This window comes from Apium graveolens, chromosome 5, assembly GCF_009905375.1.
Source record: "Apium graveolens cultivar Ventura chromosome 5, ASM990537v1, whole genome shotgun sequence".
Taxonomy (NCBI): domain Eukaryota; kingdom Viridiplantae; phylum Streptophyta; class Magnoliopsida; order Apiales; family Apiaceae; genus Apium; species Apium graveolens.
In genome coordinates, this window is record NC_133651.1 from 1,212,235 (window position 1) to 1,228,141 (window position 15,907).

The following is a 15,907-nucleotide window of genomic DNA, read 5'->3' on the forward strand; positions in this document are numbered from 1 at the left end:
TCTGACTTATAAGTTAAATTAGCCAAACACTTGTATAACTTATAAGTATTTATCAACTTATCACTTATTGATCACTTATTCAATTTAAGTCATAAGTTACTTATTTTAAGATTTCCAAACGGGCACTAAATTTAGCAAAGATAAGTGATGACAAGGTGGGGAATATAGTTTAGAAGGGTTTTTGGTTCGATTTATGCAAGAAATAAAAAAGTATATTAAGAGAGTGGATGGTGATTTATGCAAAAATAACGTTAACGTCGGAAAAGGCATGTACCATGTCAGTAAAAACTTAGCTTCCGTCGTTACTGATTGACTAATGAGAGCATTTGAACCCGAAAAATACAAAACATAAATGACGTTAATATTGAAATTTTTGTTCAAATATTAAACAATAAACATGTATACTTCAGGGATAAAGGACTCTATACAGTTGAAAGACTCCCTTTATACATGAGTTAAAGATATATTGATAATTGGTGACCTTTGACGAGATAAATTACACAAATTTACTTGGTATATCACGGAATTTTGGATTATTATTTACCTATTTTAAAAGTCACTTGGTATATCACGGAATTTTGGATTATTATTTACCTATTTAAAAGTCACTCGAAAATTGTACGATAGTAAATAATAATGTTTGATCTTGTATTGTGGGTAATTCTCACCATGAGTTCAAATTTCAAAATGATGATGTTTTTAGTTTTCTTTATCGGATAATACACTACCATTCAGGTTTTTGAGGCATATGCTACATATTTTGAGTTTATTAATAAAAACTAGCGTAAAAACTCGTACGAGACACGAGCCTATATGTATATTAAAATATTATCTCGAACGATTTTTCATCTATATAGAAATAAATTTTAAATACGATAAATGATTATTTTAACTTTGCACTGAATTGTCTTGCTTTTTTTTCTTTTCATACAAATGATTAGAGCGGTATCAGATAACTTAAGTGACGAGAACTTATTTTTATCATAGAGTTTGATTTTAACTTATCCTGAAAATTTTGAAATTAGATATTTATTGTAAGTTATATGATCCTAATTATTAAAAAAAATCAAAACTATATCATTATAACAAAACATTTGAAGTTTGTTTGTAGGGATATGCATCGGGTTACTTCGAGTATGGAGAGTACTGTACCCCGCCCATATTCCCCGAACACACCTTAAATCCTAAACGGAGATTTTTTTCATTACTGATCTCCGCTGAACGGGGATTCCCACGGGGATGCATGGAATAATTAAAAAAAATTATATATTTTTGATATATTTTTTTACAATAAAAAACAATCTACTGATTTGTAATATATAAAAATATTGATAATATCTCATATTTTTAATATTAAATCATATTAAAGTTGATTTATAGTGTAAATGAATGACAAATTAAAAATATATATTGTATTATAATATAAAAAAATTGATCAATAAAATTATAGATTATTTTAAAATTATTATAATTTTTTAAAGACTATTTTTTATAAAAAAATATGTAATATATTATTACAAACATATTATTATGTAATTTTTTATAATAAAATATGTAATATATTATATTATTGTATTATAATATAAAACATTATGTAATATATTATTACGAATAAATTATTGAAAAAATATATAATTTTGTAAAACATATTTTACAAACATCACTAGTTTTAATTGAAATCTTGCAAATTTCATACATTTTATAAGTAGGAATATTGAAAAACATATTATGTTCTGCAACATTAATATGAATATTCTGCAAACTAAATATGTTCTGTAGAATAATATATTTTGCAATATTACTTGCAAAATTTATGGAATTTGAAATATTATCGTTTAAATAATGCTATTTATTTACAGAACACTGATTCACTAAAATAATATTGTTTTGCAATATTTTACGTAATATATTACTTGCAAAACATATATGAACTCTAGGACTTTCAATGAAATAGTGGACTGTATAGAATGTGAGGTGAGTTAAATAAATTGGAAATAAATATGAGATGAGTGAAACAAATATGAGGTATTGACATTTTTAAAATTTATTAATAAAACTACAAAAAGGAGGCACGTAAATAATACAAACCAACATTTTATTTACTCGAAAAATTAAAGTAATAAAAAAATGATAAATATAGAGGATGTGACTTATCTAACAATAATTTTAAAAGTGTTGTGCAAGACATGCCTGTATAATAACAAGATTTAAGTCACATTGACAACCCTGAGATTTAGTTGTTTGATAATCAGTTTTGTATTTTGTATTGTATTTCTTGAGCCGTAAAAATGTTAGAAGATTAGACTGGAGTATTTTTTGTGAACAGATTCAAGCTAAGGAATAAAATATGGACGAAGATCAAGCCATGGTCATGACTCAGAGAAAAGTGTAGAAATTTGAAGTTGAATAAAAATGTTATATGACAAATGTTCTAAGTCAAGATATCGACAAGTCACAGACCAAGTTATATCGAGAAGTCATTCGAGAAATGTAGAATAGTTTATCGAGAAGTCCAAAATGGCTTATAGAGAAGTCTCAGAGATATCGACAAGTTAAATGAAGATGTAGAGAACTGGAGATATCGACAAGTCATTTCTGCATGTAAAGAACTTAGAGATATCGAAAAGTCAAATGAAGATGTGAAGAATTTGAGATATCAACAAGTTAATCTCTCATATAGAGATCTCAGAGATATCGACAAGTCAAATTGTATATAGAGATCTCAGAGATATCGACAAGTCTTTTGTACATGTAGAGATCTTAGACATATCGACAAGTTATTTCACATGCTAGAATCCAGAGATCTCGATAAGTCAATTATATCCATAAAGAACCCGTAGATCTCGATAAGTCATTATACTTATCGAGATGTCACTTGTCTATAGAATAAACCGGAGATCTCGATATACCTCTCAAATATAGAATGCAGACAAGTTCAAGATTCAAGATTATGAGTCAACAAACGATTTATTCACTAGATTGAAAAGTTTATAAAATAGCTGGGAGGATACAAAATCAAGGGCCAAGATTAACCGGACAAAGGATGGTCACATACCTGCAAGATTCTACACAAATTTGCTAAGCTAGAAATGAAAATAAAAAAGGGTTGTTTTAGAAATTAGTTAAGTATATTTTAGTGCAAGTCTTGTAAACCCGTGCTGCTAGTGAATATCTCTGCAAATATAAATTGCTTTGTTCACACAATATCCAACCAAGTTTAAAAAGGTTAAAAATACAAAAAACACACTCACCCCCTATGTGCTGCATTCAATATATAACAAAAAAAAAACTCAAGAAGTTATGTAACACGTATGAAATTTTTGAGTAGGAGGTTTGATGTTTGATTCTTATACATACGACAATATACCTATTTTTAATAAAAAAAAAGTGTGAGAATGACATTTTTATAATTTTCGAACAGAAAAGGGTAAAATTGTAACTTTACAATCATTAAAATGACGCCTATATTCCTCTTTTAATATATGGAAGGAGACTTTCTTCCCCTGGATGGGCTTCTAACCACTAACGCTGTGTTCCTGAAAACTTTTTTGGGGAGAAAAGAAAAGAAATGTAAAGAATACATTTTTCAGCTTTTTCCCGAACAACTTTTATGAAAGAAAGAAAAAAAAAGTTCCAGATTTGGGAAGAAGTTTTCTTTATTGTTGTCCCCAAAATCCTCTTCCCACTTTTGAAAAGATTAGGAGAAAAAGGAAAATCGGTTATTTTCTATTATTTTCTTTTTTTACCCTAGATTCGGGAACAAAGCGTAAAGGCAGGCCTGCATTTACATGTTTTGGGTTTATTAATAGAAATCCTAGCCCACGAAAGTTATATTTCTACGCTTGTCCTTACAATCTCAGCCAATCGCCAGAATTTAGTTATCATCAAATTACCCCATTTTAACAATATGATTTCATTCGTCCAATGAAAGCATAAAAATATGGATGAAATCACCGTAATGGTTGTGGTCATCTATTCTGGTTGGACTCTACGGGAGAAAAAGAATACAATTTTGCCGGAATAACATTAGAACTGTATACACTTCTTTTCTTTTCTTTTCAGGGATACAATTGTTAACAGATGACAGAAGGAAATTTTGTTAATACAATGACAAACAGACAAGGTCACAAGGTAGTAAAGATGCACACTAGAATTTGTATCAAACATAATCTGGTGCCAGAGTATATTTTACCCTGGGATCATCATGAAGTAGATAATATCAATAGCGGTAACCGTAACCTTCAATTATTCCAGTTTATTTTTGCATCTTAAGAGATGCGGCAAATGCCTCATCTTCAACTATAATTTCCAAAAAGCAAAAAATAGAAGAGATATATGACAGAATTACTCCAAGAACTGAGTAAAGACCCGGCGTAAGGGGACATAAAAGACTATTACATAACTGGCAAAGAATTGGAAATGGTATTGCGGACATGACAGAAACTGATCCGATTCACCTGATATAGTAATTATGTACAACCACACATTCTGCTATGCTTCACAAGGCATTGGAAGTGAAAATATTTGAACATCCTCCAATACAACTTTGCAGCTAAATTCATCAATTCCAGTCGAGCATGTCAAATAGCCAAAGAACCTCATCCTCGGAGTTTGCAGCATCGCAAAAATCTATTTCTACCCCAAACACATCTATCACCTCCTCACTACCTTTGTCCATGAAAAGTAAAGACATCCATGCCCTAATACCCGACACAAAGGGGTAAGCTGAGGAAAAATCGAGATAGTCAAATGCCAGAGCTCTATATGAAGTTCGATCTATATAATCAAATACTGATTTGTTAATTATGCAAGCAACTTTATTTGAATCCTTGCGGCCAACAAGCATAGACACACTAATGGTTTGACATAGCGGAACACTGAATCTTGGATCCACAGAAAACGTCATTTTGTATTCGGGGCCCTCTAGGTGAAATCTAAGTACATCACATATTCCTGGCGGTGGATTCCATACCCCTTTCTGGAGGACAGGTCCTGCAATCACCTCCGAAAATATTAAGCTATCTTCGGACCAGATGTCAATATAAAACTCCAAGTCACTGAAGGATAGTCTTGGGGGCAGTAACTTTTTTTGGTGTTGACGCTTATAAAAGGTTTTAAACATCTTGTAGTAAGTTACGGTAGGAGCGGATGGCCGCTTGCAGATTGAAGGCCATCTCTTGGAACAAAGGCACTTCCAGAAGTAATCATCTTGGGCTATGTCTCGCCACTGCTTGCTTACCGCCATACAAGAAGCAAGGTCAGTGCCATCCAAAAGTGGGAAAACATCCTTCAAAATTTCATTGTATGACATTTTCTGCAGTAGTTTGATGCATTACAAGGTCTTAGAAGCTGGATCAAATGGATGCCTGGAATAACACATAAAATCAGATTTAGAGGCTATCCAAATAGTTTAAAATAATCACCTCTTAAACGGAAGAAAATACACTTACTATCAGTCCGTAAAAAACATAACAAACTCAGCACCCAACTGAGGGTCCGAAGAACAAACAAGAGCCAAGTAATAGTTTTTTTATCAACATAAGTTAAAAAATTGGGAGCTTGGTAAGTACCATCTCTACTGTTTTATATAGCGATCCTATGCATGTATTTGCATTGTCAAAAACGAGAGGATTTAATGAAACAACATCTATGTACGGGATGATAACAAAACCAACGTAAATCTAAATCATGAATTTGCAATTAACAGAAGTGGGAAGCACACAAATATTCACTAAAAACTAAGAAGGAAGTAAATTGACTAACACAAAAGAAAATTTGGAAATTGACAAATGCCAAAAAAGTAAAAATAAGACGATTATCTAGAGTCTATGCATTGTATAGCGCATTGCTATCACCACAGCTGAAACTTATCCTGAGCTATCCTAATCGTAATTTATAATTATACGCAAATGATCCTCTTTAACAAATTTAAACCATATCACTACTTACAATTGCAAACCATATTTATCACATTTAAAGAATATCACTACTTGCAAACCATCCGTAACTAACAAAGATAAAAGCTCAAAAATGAAAAGCATCAATGTAATTCGAAAATTGATCACAACATGACAAATCGGATAACAACAAATGTTACATAATTATACGAGAAAACAAGATCATATAACAAAGCAAAACAAACAAGAAATGCATAACCACGGGCACTAAAATTACGCCGCAGATGCACAAAAACTGATCTTTTTTATTATCGGGTCTGAGCAATTCAATAAGCACATAAACAATTAAATTAAATTGAGATGGTGACTTGGCACAAACAACAAATTGTTAAAAACATAACAATCAGATCGGCGTGTATGTATCGGAGAAACATAATCGAATTAAAAAAAGGATATAGATTGATAAACAATAAATCAAAATGAAACCCTAGGCATACCGTTTTAATGTAATCAGATAATGTAAAATAATAATAATGAAAAATGGAGAATAAAAGTACCGGAAGTTTGGGAAATGAGAAGGGGCGAGTCAAGGTTCGATGAGCGAGCGCGAGAGAGAAGAGGAAGAAGAGGAGAAAAGTCCCCGCTTTACAACTAGCTGTATACATGTCATTATTTAACATTTACGTTTTATTTTGTTTATTTAATTTTCAATTGCTCTCTCCGTCTCACCAATTCTTTATATTTGGTTTGGGCATGGAGCTTAAAAAATCTATATATTATAAATTGCTGAATAACCCTTTCCTAAGGTTTGATATCCATATTTTGGCTCGGATATAATTTTTAACTTTAATTTGACCCGGTGGACTATTCATTTTTAGGTTTGGTATCCATATTAGGTTTATAAAAGATCCATGTACTTATTATGACCCGTTTTAATTATAGAAACTTTGCAATACAATTATAAATATGAATTGTATTACTTATGGTAAGTTTTAAATACAAATTTGAAGTAAACTTTAAATTTTAAAGATCTATTTATAGAAATAATCTCATAAAATATATAACATAAAAATAACTTATGTAACAAAATTAGTTCTTAAATAAATTTATCATAATATGTAGATGCAATACACTTATTATATAAATAACTTAATCTTTCAGAATTATATTATTCAATTTTAATTATAAATTTATTTATTTATTTTATTAAATAATTTTTGAAATACCCGTGTGCAAAGCAAGGGCTATAAACTAGTATGTATAAAGTAGTGAAAAAGAGAAAGAAAAATGGGTGAAGTGGTGTGACCCATTTATTTTTAATGTATAAAATGGAGATAGCGGAGTGAAAGGAGGGTGCAAAGGAAAGGAAAAGTGGGAAAGTGGTGGGACCCATTGACTATTTTTGGTAAGTTTGGAAATGTAAATAATTGGATGAAACATTTCAAAACGAAACTGTAAAAAAATGGTTGAGACAGAGGGAGTATGTTTTAATTTTTATATTTTTATTCAGAAAAAGAAAATTTAAAAAATGATTTGAAGAGTTATATTTTTTATTTCTTTTAAATAAAAAGAGTATATTTTTTACAACGGTGGATAATTTAATCAGAATACAGAGTTTTCTCCTTCATATAAATCTCTCAATTCACTCTCGATTCTTCGATTAATCTTCAAATTATTATCAAATTCTTTCAATTTGCTTCATTTCATATCGGTCGGTACCTTCAATTATGCGTTTCGTTGATCCGGTTGATTTCTAGATATAGGGTTTCAGATCTTATTTTTTCTCATTAGATCCGGGTATAGCGGTGAAATGCGTAGAGATCGAAAAAAATATAGACGACGAAAACACTCTGTTGGGCCGACATTGACGCTGAGAGACGAAAGCTAGAGAGCGAATGAGATTAGATACCCCCACTAGTCCTAGTTGTAAACGATGGATACCAGGGGTTGTGCGTATCAACCCGTGATAGCTGGTGCGTTAAGTATCCCACCTACGGAGTACATTCGCAAGAATGAAAATCAAAAGAATTGACGGGGACCCGCACAAGCGGGGGAGCATGTGGTTTTCTTTTATAGTCATAAATGTACTTCATAAACACTCGAATGGGGTTTTTAGGGCGGGGCATTTGGTCGGTTCGGTCAAAAACCGAACCGAACCGAATTCAACGAAAATCGTATTGCTGATTTTTTTTCATAACCGAACCGAACTTCTATATAAACCGAACCGAAAACTGAACCGAATTATTTCGGTTTATTCTGTTCGGTTTGTGAAACCGAAATATTTTAAAAAATTATGTTTCTGCAAAATATAAATGAAGTTGTAAATTGATTTTTTTTAAAAAGCAAGATAAATTAGACTATTAGAGACCTGAGACCATAATATACACGGTCTAATAAAAAAGAAACACAAAATAATTTTGAGATTTGAGATACAAATCGGATTAAACATCATATGAATATATGATTCGCAGCAACACAAACATTAAATTTCAGTTTACAAAATAAAAGTTACAACCATATATTTTTAGTTCAGTTCGGCTAGCCTACACAAATCCAAGTCCAACAGAAAAGTTCTAGTTTCCAGTTACTACAGTGTTTTCATTACAAAATAAAAGTTACAAGTTACAACACTTTCCTACTCTACATTCTACTCTCCAATTGGTGCAGCTAGCTGGATCATTTCGAGAGACACTGCAATAGATCAGATCCTAGAGTCCTGCTGCAGTTAAAATTTGCTATCCACTTCTTTATGATAAATGATAATATAATGTTAAAATACAACATTTAAGTTACAACCATCTCAACCAAATATTGATTCATTAAAATGGAGAATCCAGATAACCAGTCAAGTACAGAAGCCAAAATTCTATCTTCATTGTAAAGAAAGGACACTGAAAGGGGTTTCAACCCACAAAACTATGGTCCAGTTGGGCTAAGATTCTATTTCCCGACTTGTAAAATTTCTTTAAAAGAATAATCTCTTGGGTAGATAAGAAAAACCTAGAAAAAACAGAAAATATATAAATGGCCTTAGACATTCCATCCCAGATTGTTGTTGTGTTGTACAAAGTTCAGGTACCTTCGCAAGTCAGAGAAGGCATGGATTAAATCTGCAATATTATCTATATTATATTTATATTATATTATATATAAAATATTATTCAAAAATATGTATATATACTATTCGGTTAATCTGGTTAAAACCGAATTAATATTTTTAAAAACCGAACCGAACCGATTTTATTTGGGTTAAAACCGAAATAACCGAAATTTTTAAAAAATCTTAAATCAAACCGAACCGAATTTGACCGGTTCGGTTCGATTTTTCGGTTTCAGTCCGGTTTTGCTCACCCCGGGGTTTTTCAAAAAAGGTGGGAATTCTTTTTTTATATATATATAAAAATACCTTCTTTTACAAAGTTTATAAAAAACTATTTTACAAAATCAAAATTACAATAACTAATACATATTTGCGAAAATATCTTTGTAACTTCGCAATCATTTCCACAACTTAATCAACCAAAATCAACCATAAATGTCAATTTAAAATTAGTAACTAAAATTATAGTAATCGCCTTATATTTTGCACCTGTTAAATAAAATGCAATCTAAAAATCAAATTCAATTATTTTCCACCTTATTCTTGATTTCTTCTCAGTGATGATCATGGTTTCGTCTTTATCAAAGGCAAGCTCAACCTTCTAGACATCACAGATGTAAGTGCAGTTAACAAAGTGATCAGCAAAGTAAGGCCAGCATAGGAAACACAAACCATTTGTAGTAGTACGATGATGTGGCTAGATGCATAAATGCATATTTGGTTTCAAATTTAGTAACCAAAGATGTATATTTGCATTCAAGTATAGAACTATTTTGAAGTTGAAATTTTTGATATTTGGTTTTAAATTATAGAAATGACACCACTTATGACATTGCATTGAACTTGCTCTAATACCTTCCATCCTAGAGTTCCAACTAGAGTCGGCCCTGAGTTTTGAGAAGCCCTATGCCATCTCAAAGAAAATTGCGCCGCTCCCCAAATTTTTGATAAAAATGAATTGGAAAGATGCTAAGCTCTCGTTACAGGAAAATCAGGAACTCATTTGAGTACCTAATAAAACAAATCATAACTCACGACTAAAAAAACATCGTACTGCAGGATGATTCAATACAGATTGTTGAGGAGCCCATCCTACGTACTATTTGCCAACACTAACATCCCGCATCGATAAGAATAAGAGTGTTCGAGGCCTTTATAGATACAAGTCAACAACTAATGTCTATCAAATTGCTAGCTTTTTCGGACTGATCCGTGGTAGGTTGTTGGGTCCCGTTACGCATTCGGTTGTTGTGTCCTTGACTACTTTTAAGAACATTTCGGATTTCTCTTCCATCGTATCAGGCCGGACTACCAACATGTTCTGTTCGTCAGGCTCAGCACCGAGAGATATCCATAAAAAATGATCAGGATTCAGGCAGGCATCGCTGAGGTCAGAGTAATCGTTTCATTTTAGATGTAGTAGCATAAAAAGCTTTTACACACAAGTCTGTTCCAAATATGTTAAAACTATTTTTTCTCGTGAATTCAAAATTTTAGATGACTTATAGATTCTCACCGTTGCTGTCTAGAACTCCATCATGAATCAGGTTTGAAATGCCACTCTTTTTTATCTTCAATATTTTTTCTGCAACTTCCAGTGCCTATTTAATGTATTCATGCAAGTAACTTTATAGTCATCTGTCCGGTTAATGTCTTCAACAAGTTGCTCAAGCTTTCCGGGCATGACTCGAGAGAGTAATTGTGCACTGTGGCAATATTATTCCTATCTTCCCAAGGTTCCATTTCATCAGGAATTGAAACCACATTTATAAGTTCTTTCACATTGTCTTCCTCCGAGAGTGCATTCACAATGCGCTTGTGAATGAAGTCGGTGTTTAAGAAGGTACTAACCTTTAAACCATGACTAACTAATTTCAGGGAAAGCTCCATCAGGGGAAGTACATGATCTTAAGCTGGATATGGTATAGCTACACTATGTGGAGTCCCCATTTACCTTCTTTAAGTTGCAATCTTTATTTTATTTTTTTTGTTGTTCTTGTGCTTGCAAGTTGCTAAACACTTTCATTCTTAGGCTCAGATTTGCAGGCAAGATCTAATTGACCAGAAACAATGATTTTTTCCTGAATTTCTATCTATTATTCCAAGTTAGTGGATTAATACTGTAGTTGGCAATTGTCAAGAAGAACATGTAAAATGTGTACTAATAACATTTCTCCTCGATCGTACTATACTTTTTCTCTACGATTGACAACAACAAATATAACCAACCTGTTAAACAATCTCTGTTGGTACCATTGTTCAACTTCCTGGGAAAATAGCTAGATGTCAACTATCACGCCCAAAAAACTAAACAAATATTCCTTAATATTATGCGAATTTCCTTAGAAGAATAGACAAAATATCTCCATGACTCCAGTATGGTAAAGAGTGCAGAAGCTTGAAAGGTACTACTGGCTGTGCTGAACTGAACTACAATGTAACTTCTCATCTGAGACGAGTCACAACCATGGAAGATGATGGGCACGGCGTACTTCAAATTATTACTCCCTCCGTCCCAATAGATTGTTAACATCTGCGGCATGCATTTTAATACTCTTATCTAGTATAGTTCCATAACTTATTTTGAAAATAATCTTTTTTTGAATAAAAGTTTAAACATGTAATATTTATTCAGAAAAAAAGTTTTTAAAATAATTTATGTAACTATAGTAGATAAGAGACGATTACTCCATTTGTTAACAACCTAAAGGGACGGATGAAGTAGTACTCAAGTTAATATCATGAACTACTACCATCAAGTCATTGACTTACACAGTACCATCAAGTCATCACATAATATCATGATTCATGAGCTATTAAAGGATCTTAAACAGTTCAATGGTTAAAATTCTGAACAATTCATATCGTAAATAAGCAGTCCCATGTTCAGGCGCAGTTCCACAATAAGCAGGTAGATGATTCTTCCAGGTTCCTCTCCCAGAACCAGAACCATTTACATAACTTAAACCTTTAAGTACAGTATCCCATATTTACATGAAAAATGTAAACTGACATCTCTCTAAATCAAATGAAAGATGGCATGGTAGTATGGCACTGTGTGGCTCAGCTCTCTGGCTGATCTTTACGGAGATCTGGCCTGCAAGAAACGAGGCCCCCCATATAATGATAGGAAGAAAACAACTTACATAATAGACCATTTGAAATACGTTCTTCGTTGGACCATTTGATTGAGATTTGCATTGTTTTGTTTTTACTATATGTGGTTACAAATCTTCAGAAGATAGGTCCGACAAAAAAAAATTCTTTAGAATATAGCCGCCACTCGCCAGACTGGCTAACAAACTTGCTTTCATCAGTCATCAGCCCATCTAAATCATTGAAGGATCATATGGAGTAATTTGTTTGTCACGTCATTGTAGAGTGTGGTTTTACTCTTGAAGCATCTTGAAGTTTACTAAATTTTTTAAAATGGTGTACACATCTTTTTAAGGTCACCCACAATCGGTAACTCTATGCCATGAGCATCCCTCTCTCCACGGGCTCAGAGGAGGCCTCGACTGAGACGATGAATGGAAACTCAAATTGTAAGGCATATAAGCCTAATTAGAAATCAGGGAACAATAATGCATGAAAAAAATTCGAAGTAAAATATTACATTTATTTCAAACATTCAATAAATTTGCTCAGATTTTTGTTAGAAGAGCCATCTTCTGAAACACTAGTCACAACCTTTTCTTTGAGATTCATGGCGCTTGATTTGAAGTTTTTGTCGCCAAGTAGTTGATCTACCTTGTTCTTGATTTCACCTTTGCTAATGATGCCAGTTTCATCTTTGTCACATCTCAACCCAACCTTCCAAACATCGCAAATATAGGTCTGATTAAAGAGCTGATCTGCAAAGTAAGGCCAGCACAAGAAAGGCACTCCATTGCTTACACCTTCAGAGGTAGAATTCCATCCACAATGACTTAAGAAGCAAGCAATTGCAGGATGACGAAGAACTTTCACTTGAGGTGTCCAGCTCACCATTTTCCCACGACTGCCTATTCGCTCTTTAAATCCTTCCGGGTAAATGTCATTTGTGTTATCAGTCATATCTGGACGCACAACCCACAAGAATGGCCTGTTGGTCAGTTCAAGGCCTAGAGCCAGTTCTTGGAATTGTGTTTGATCAAAAACTGTGAAGCTCCCATACGCAACATAGATGACCGAGCAATCAGGCTGCTGATCAAGCCATGACAGGCAAGCTGAGTCTTCTGGCCAAAAGTTGCCTGGTTTATCTCCAAGCTTGTTGCTTGCTGAAAGTGGACCTATTGGCAACATTTCTGGAAATGATGTAAATACTCCTGGTTCCAGCTCATAAGAAGAATTGCACAATATCCATTTTGCCAGTTTCACATATGTGTTGCAATTCATACAAATTTCAAACATAATCTTATTTGTGGCGGAGTCACCAAAACAGACCCATGCAAATGTTTTAGTGTCCATGGCAGGCATCGTGGGCGACAGTTGGATGATCTGGTTCTTCATGATGGTTCCTGAAATTTCAAATGATCAATTCTGAGGATTTGAAAATAGCTAGCCAGATTTATAAGTTAATCGTGCTTAAGGCACATAACAAATATGATCTTTATTCACTAAACAAACAGCTGGAACGAGGCCTAACCATCACTTTCTATGATTCCATTTTCAAGCATCTTGGGGAGACTTAAATTTATGGCCAAAATTGCAGCTGCTGCAGGGAAGAAAATTACTGGCATTAGGCTGAACTTTACTGCAATTTCTAGCACCCATCCGACACCTGAATCAGCAATAATACATGTTATGTTGTCATCATCCACATCATTTTTAACATTTTGAATGATCTCCTCTAGCTTTCCTGGAATGACACGGAGCATAGATTCCGATAACTTTCCCAGGTCGGTCCTGTCCTCCCATGGTTCCAAACCATCCGGGACAGAAACCAGGCGTATCGCATCTCCAAAATCATCATTTTCTGATAACGCATTCACAACGCGGCTGTGATTGAATTCGGTGTTAACAAACGTGACTTTGAAGCCATGTTTTGCTATTTTCTGTGCAAGCTCCATCAAAGGCATTACATGACCTTGTGCTGGATAAGGTATAGCTAAGATGTGTGGTGCGACGTTCATCTCCTTGCCGTTATATTAATGAACTATAGTTCAATGATTCTTTTGCACTACTTCTGATGTTGAAGCTGGCTATAGAAGAGAGAGACTTGGGACCATATTGTTAGAATAATATAAGATCCTGGAAATGATCATTCTCTAACACCTTGAGATTTTAGAATAACTGGTTCCTTGACACATATACAACAGTGGAACCTTGCACTCAGAGCAGCTCCAATGGTACCATGCACTCGTAGCAACTCCAATGGTACCATGCACTCGTAGCAACTCCAATGGTTCACATCCTTTAAAGGATACCAACTTTGCCGCATAATCAAATATATTATTTTTTAATGTTCACCCTCTTCCACGTCAAGCACCCTTCATTCCAAAAACACTCCAATAGTTGACACCTCGAGATTCAACTTTACTAACTTAACAAAAAAAATGTAGAATACAAATATATTAAATAAGAGTTTGTCTAGTGTGTGCTCTGGACACATACTAAGAAAGTGTGATTGATAAGTTGTAAAAATTTTATTGGTGAAGATTTTTGTGCATGCAGGGAGTCCATCATTATTAATGAGCTCTCCACCAATATTTTGTGGACATCTCATCAAACTTAGCATATGCCCCTGAATACACACCGGAAAAACCTATTAAAGAAATAATATTTTATGCATCATTGAGACCACAAATGAAAACCGCACAGTATTTTATGAGATGCCAACTTTTGCACCCCAAATTGGCATGCCAGACCACTTCACTTGGCACCGCAGTAACATCTCAAACCACATTACATTGGCATTGCGTTGACACCCACCACTGGAGTTGCTATCATCTGATCTCTTATGCATTATTGTCTCACTATAGTCATCAATAGTCCTAATAATACACTACAAATGAAGCAAGCAATATTGACTGCAAAAGCTTAAGAGCTAGCTGCAGTCTGAAGAAGTATTGTGATAACATCCTATCATATTGAGCTAAAAAAAACACATCTAATAATGACATGGTTGACGCCGATTGCGATACACACGGTCCCTGCTAAAATGGTCCACATATTGTAGTAGTTTGTTTCTAGTGTCTACCACTACCAGGCAATAATGTATGATGCATACATAGAAGTATCCTCTGACCTTTTTTTTGGTGTCAAGCAGCAACCACGCCGGGATTAGGGAAGGATGAGTTACCCTATACTAGAATTTCTGTTTACGTGTGCCACTTCCGAGCACATTGAAATACGTGAAAAAATCAAAGGTAAGCGCAAAATGAAATGCAGGGAGTATTATTAATGTCATAGCACTCCCATACTGGCGTACATGATATGCTAGAAAGCAAGGACACGGTGCGGGAGTACGAGTGCGTAGTGCGGGAATATGAAAATTTCACAAATGTAATAAACTAGAAAATTCATATGTTTTTCATATTAAACATAATAAAACCTACTAACAAAACCTAAAAAAGTCTTAAAAATGAATCAAATGCATCAATTATTAATCTAAAATAATAAAATACAAGTAAAATCTTTTAGTTTATGCAAAAATGAACAAGATAATCAATTCATTTCAGTAGCTAATTAATAGACATGGATACTTAATTTTGTGAATCTAGTTTGCTAAAATAAATTTTGACCACAATTTATGAAGATAAAATTTCAGATTAGTATCATGGAAGAATTCATGTGTTCAATACTGGGGATGCTTGTGTCCGAGTATCGACACGGGCACTCAACATGCGACCCAAGTGTCCCTGCTTCTTAGATGATATGTAAAAAAATATAAACCACACTGGAATCAACTTGTTTGGGATGGTTATAC

At 33.5% G+C, this 15,907-nt stretch overlaps 2 protein-coding genes and 1 long non-coding RNA gene across 3 annotated transcripts; 1 reads left to right on the top strand and 2 right to left on the bottom strand.

Moving 5' to 3' along the window:
* Nucleotides 1-4,235: 4,235 nt before the first annotated feature.
* Nucleotides 4,236-6,565, bottom strand: LOC141661850 (F-box protein At5g39250). The gene is made up of 2 exons (XM_074468860.1): nucleotides 6,455-6,565; nucleotides 4,236-5,366 (listed from the first exon to the last, which is right to left on the bottom strand). Exon 2 carries the CDS (start codon nucleotides 5,309-5,311, stop codon nucleotides 4,562-4,564), a length of 750 nt encoding a protein of 249 aa, XP_074324961.1. The 5' UTR covers nucleotides 5,312-5,366; nucleotides 6,455-6,565; the 3' UTR covers nucleotides 4,236-4,561.
* A 3,542-nt stretch (nucleotides 6,566-10,107) lies between these two features.
* On the top strand, nucleotides 10,108-11,546 carry LOC141661534 (uncharacterized). The gene is made up of 3 exons (XR_012550010.1): nucleotides 10,108-10,387; nucleotides 10,495-10,544; nucleotides 10,876-11,546. It is a non-coding gene; the product is annotated as an uncharacterized LOC141661534 (long non-coding RNA).
* Nucleotides 11,547-12,400: 854 nt separating this feature from the next.
* On the bottom strand, nucleotides 12,401-14,477 carry LOC141661851 (UDP-glycosyltransferase 83A1-like). Its single transcript, XM_074468861.1, has 2 exons — nucleotides 13,625-14,477; nucleotides 12,401-13,496 (listed from the first exon to the last, which is right to left on the bottom strand). The coding sequence occupies exons 1-2, from the start codon at nucleotides 14,109-14,111 to the stop codon at nucleotides 12,616-12,618; spliced, it is 1,368 nt and encodes a 455-aa protein (XP_074324962.1). The 5' UTR covers nucleotides 14,112-14,477; the 3' UTR covers nucleotides 12,401-12,615.
* Nucleotides 14,478-15,907: the final 1,430 nt, after the last annotated feature.

Coding starts and splice junctions, on each gene's coding strand:
- LOC141661851 (XM_074468861.1), bottom strand. CDS start 14,111: ATGAACGTCGCACCACACATCTTAGCTATACCTTATCCAGCACAAGGT. Junction 13,497..13,624: donor TGGAATCATAGAAAGTGATG/GTTAGGCCTCGT, acceptor TTGAAATTTCAG/GAACCATCATGAAGAACCAG.
- LOC141661850 (XM_074468860.1), bottom strand. CDS start 5,311: ATGTCATACAATGAAATTTTGAAGGATGTTTTCCCACTTTTGGATGGC.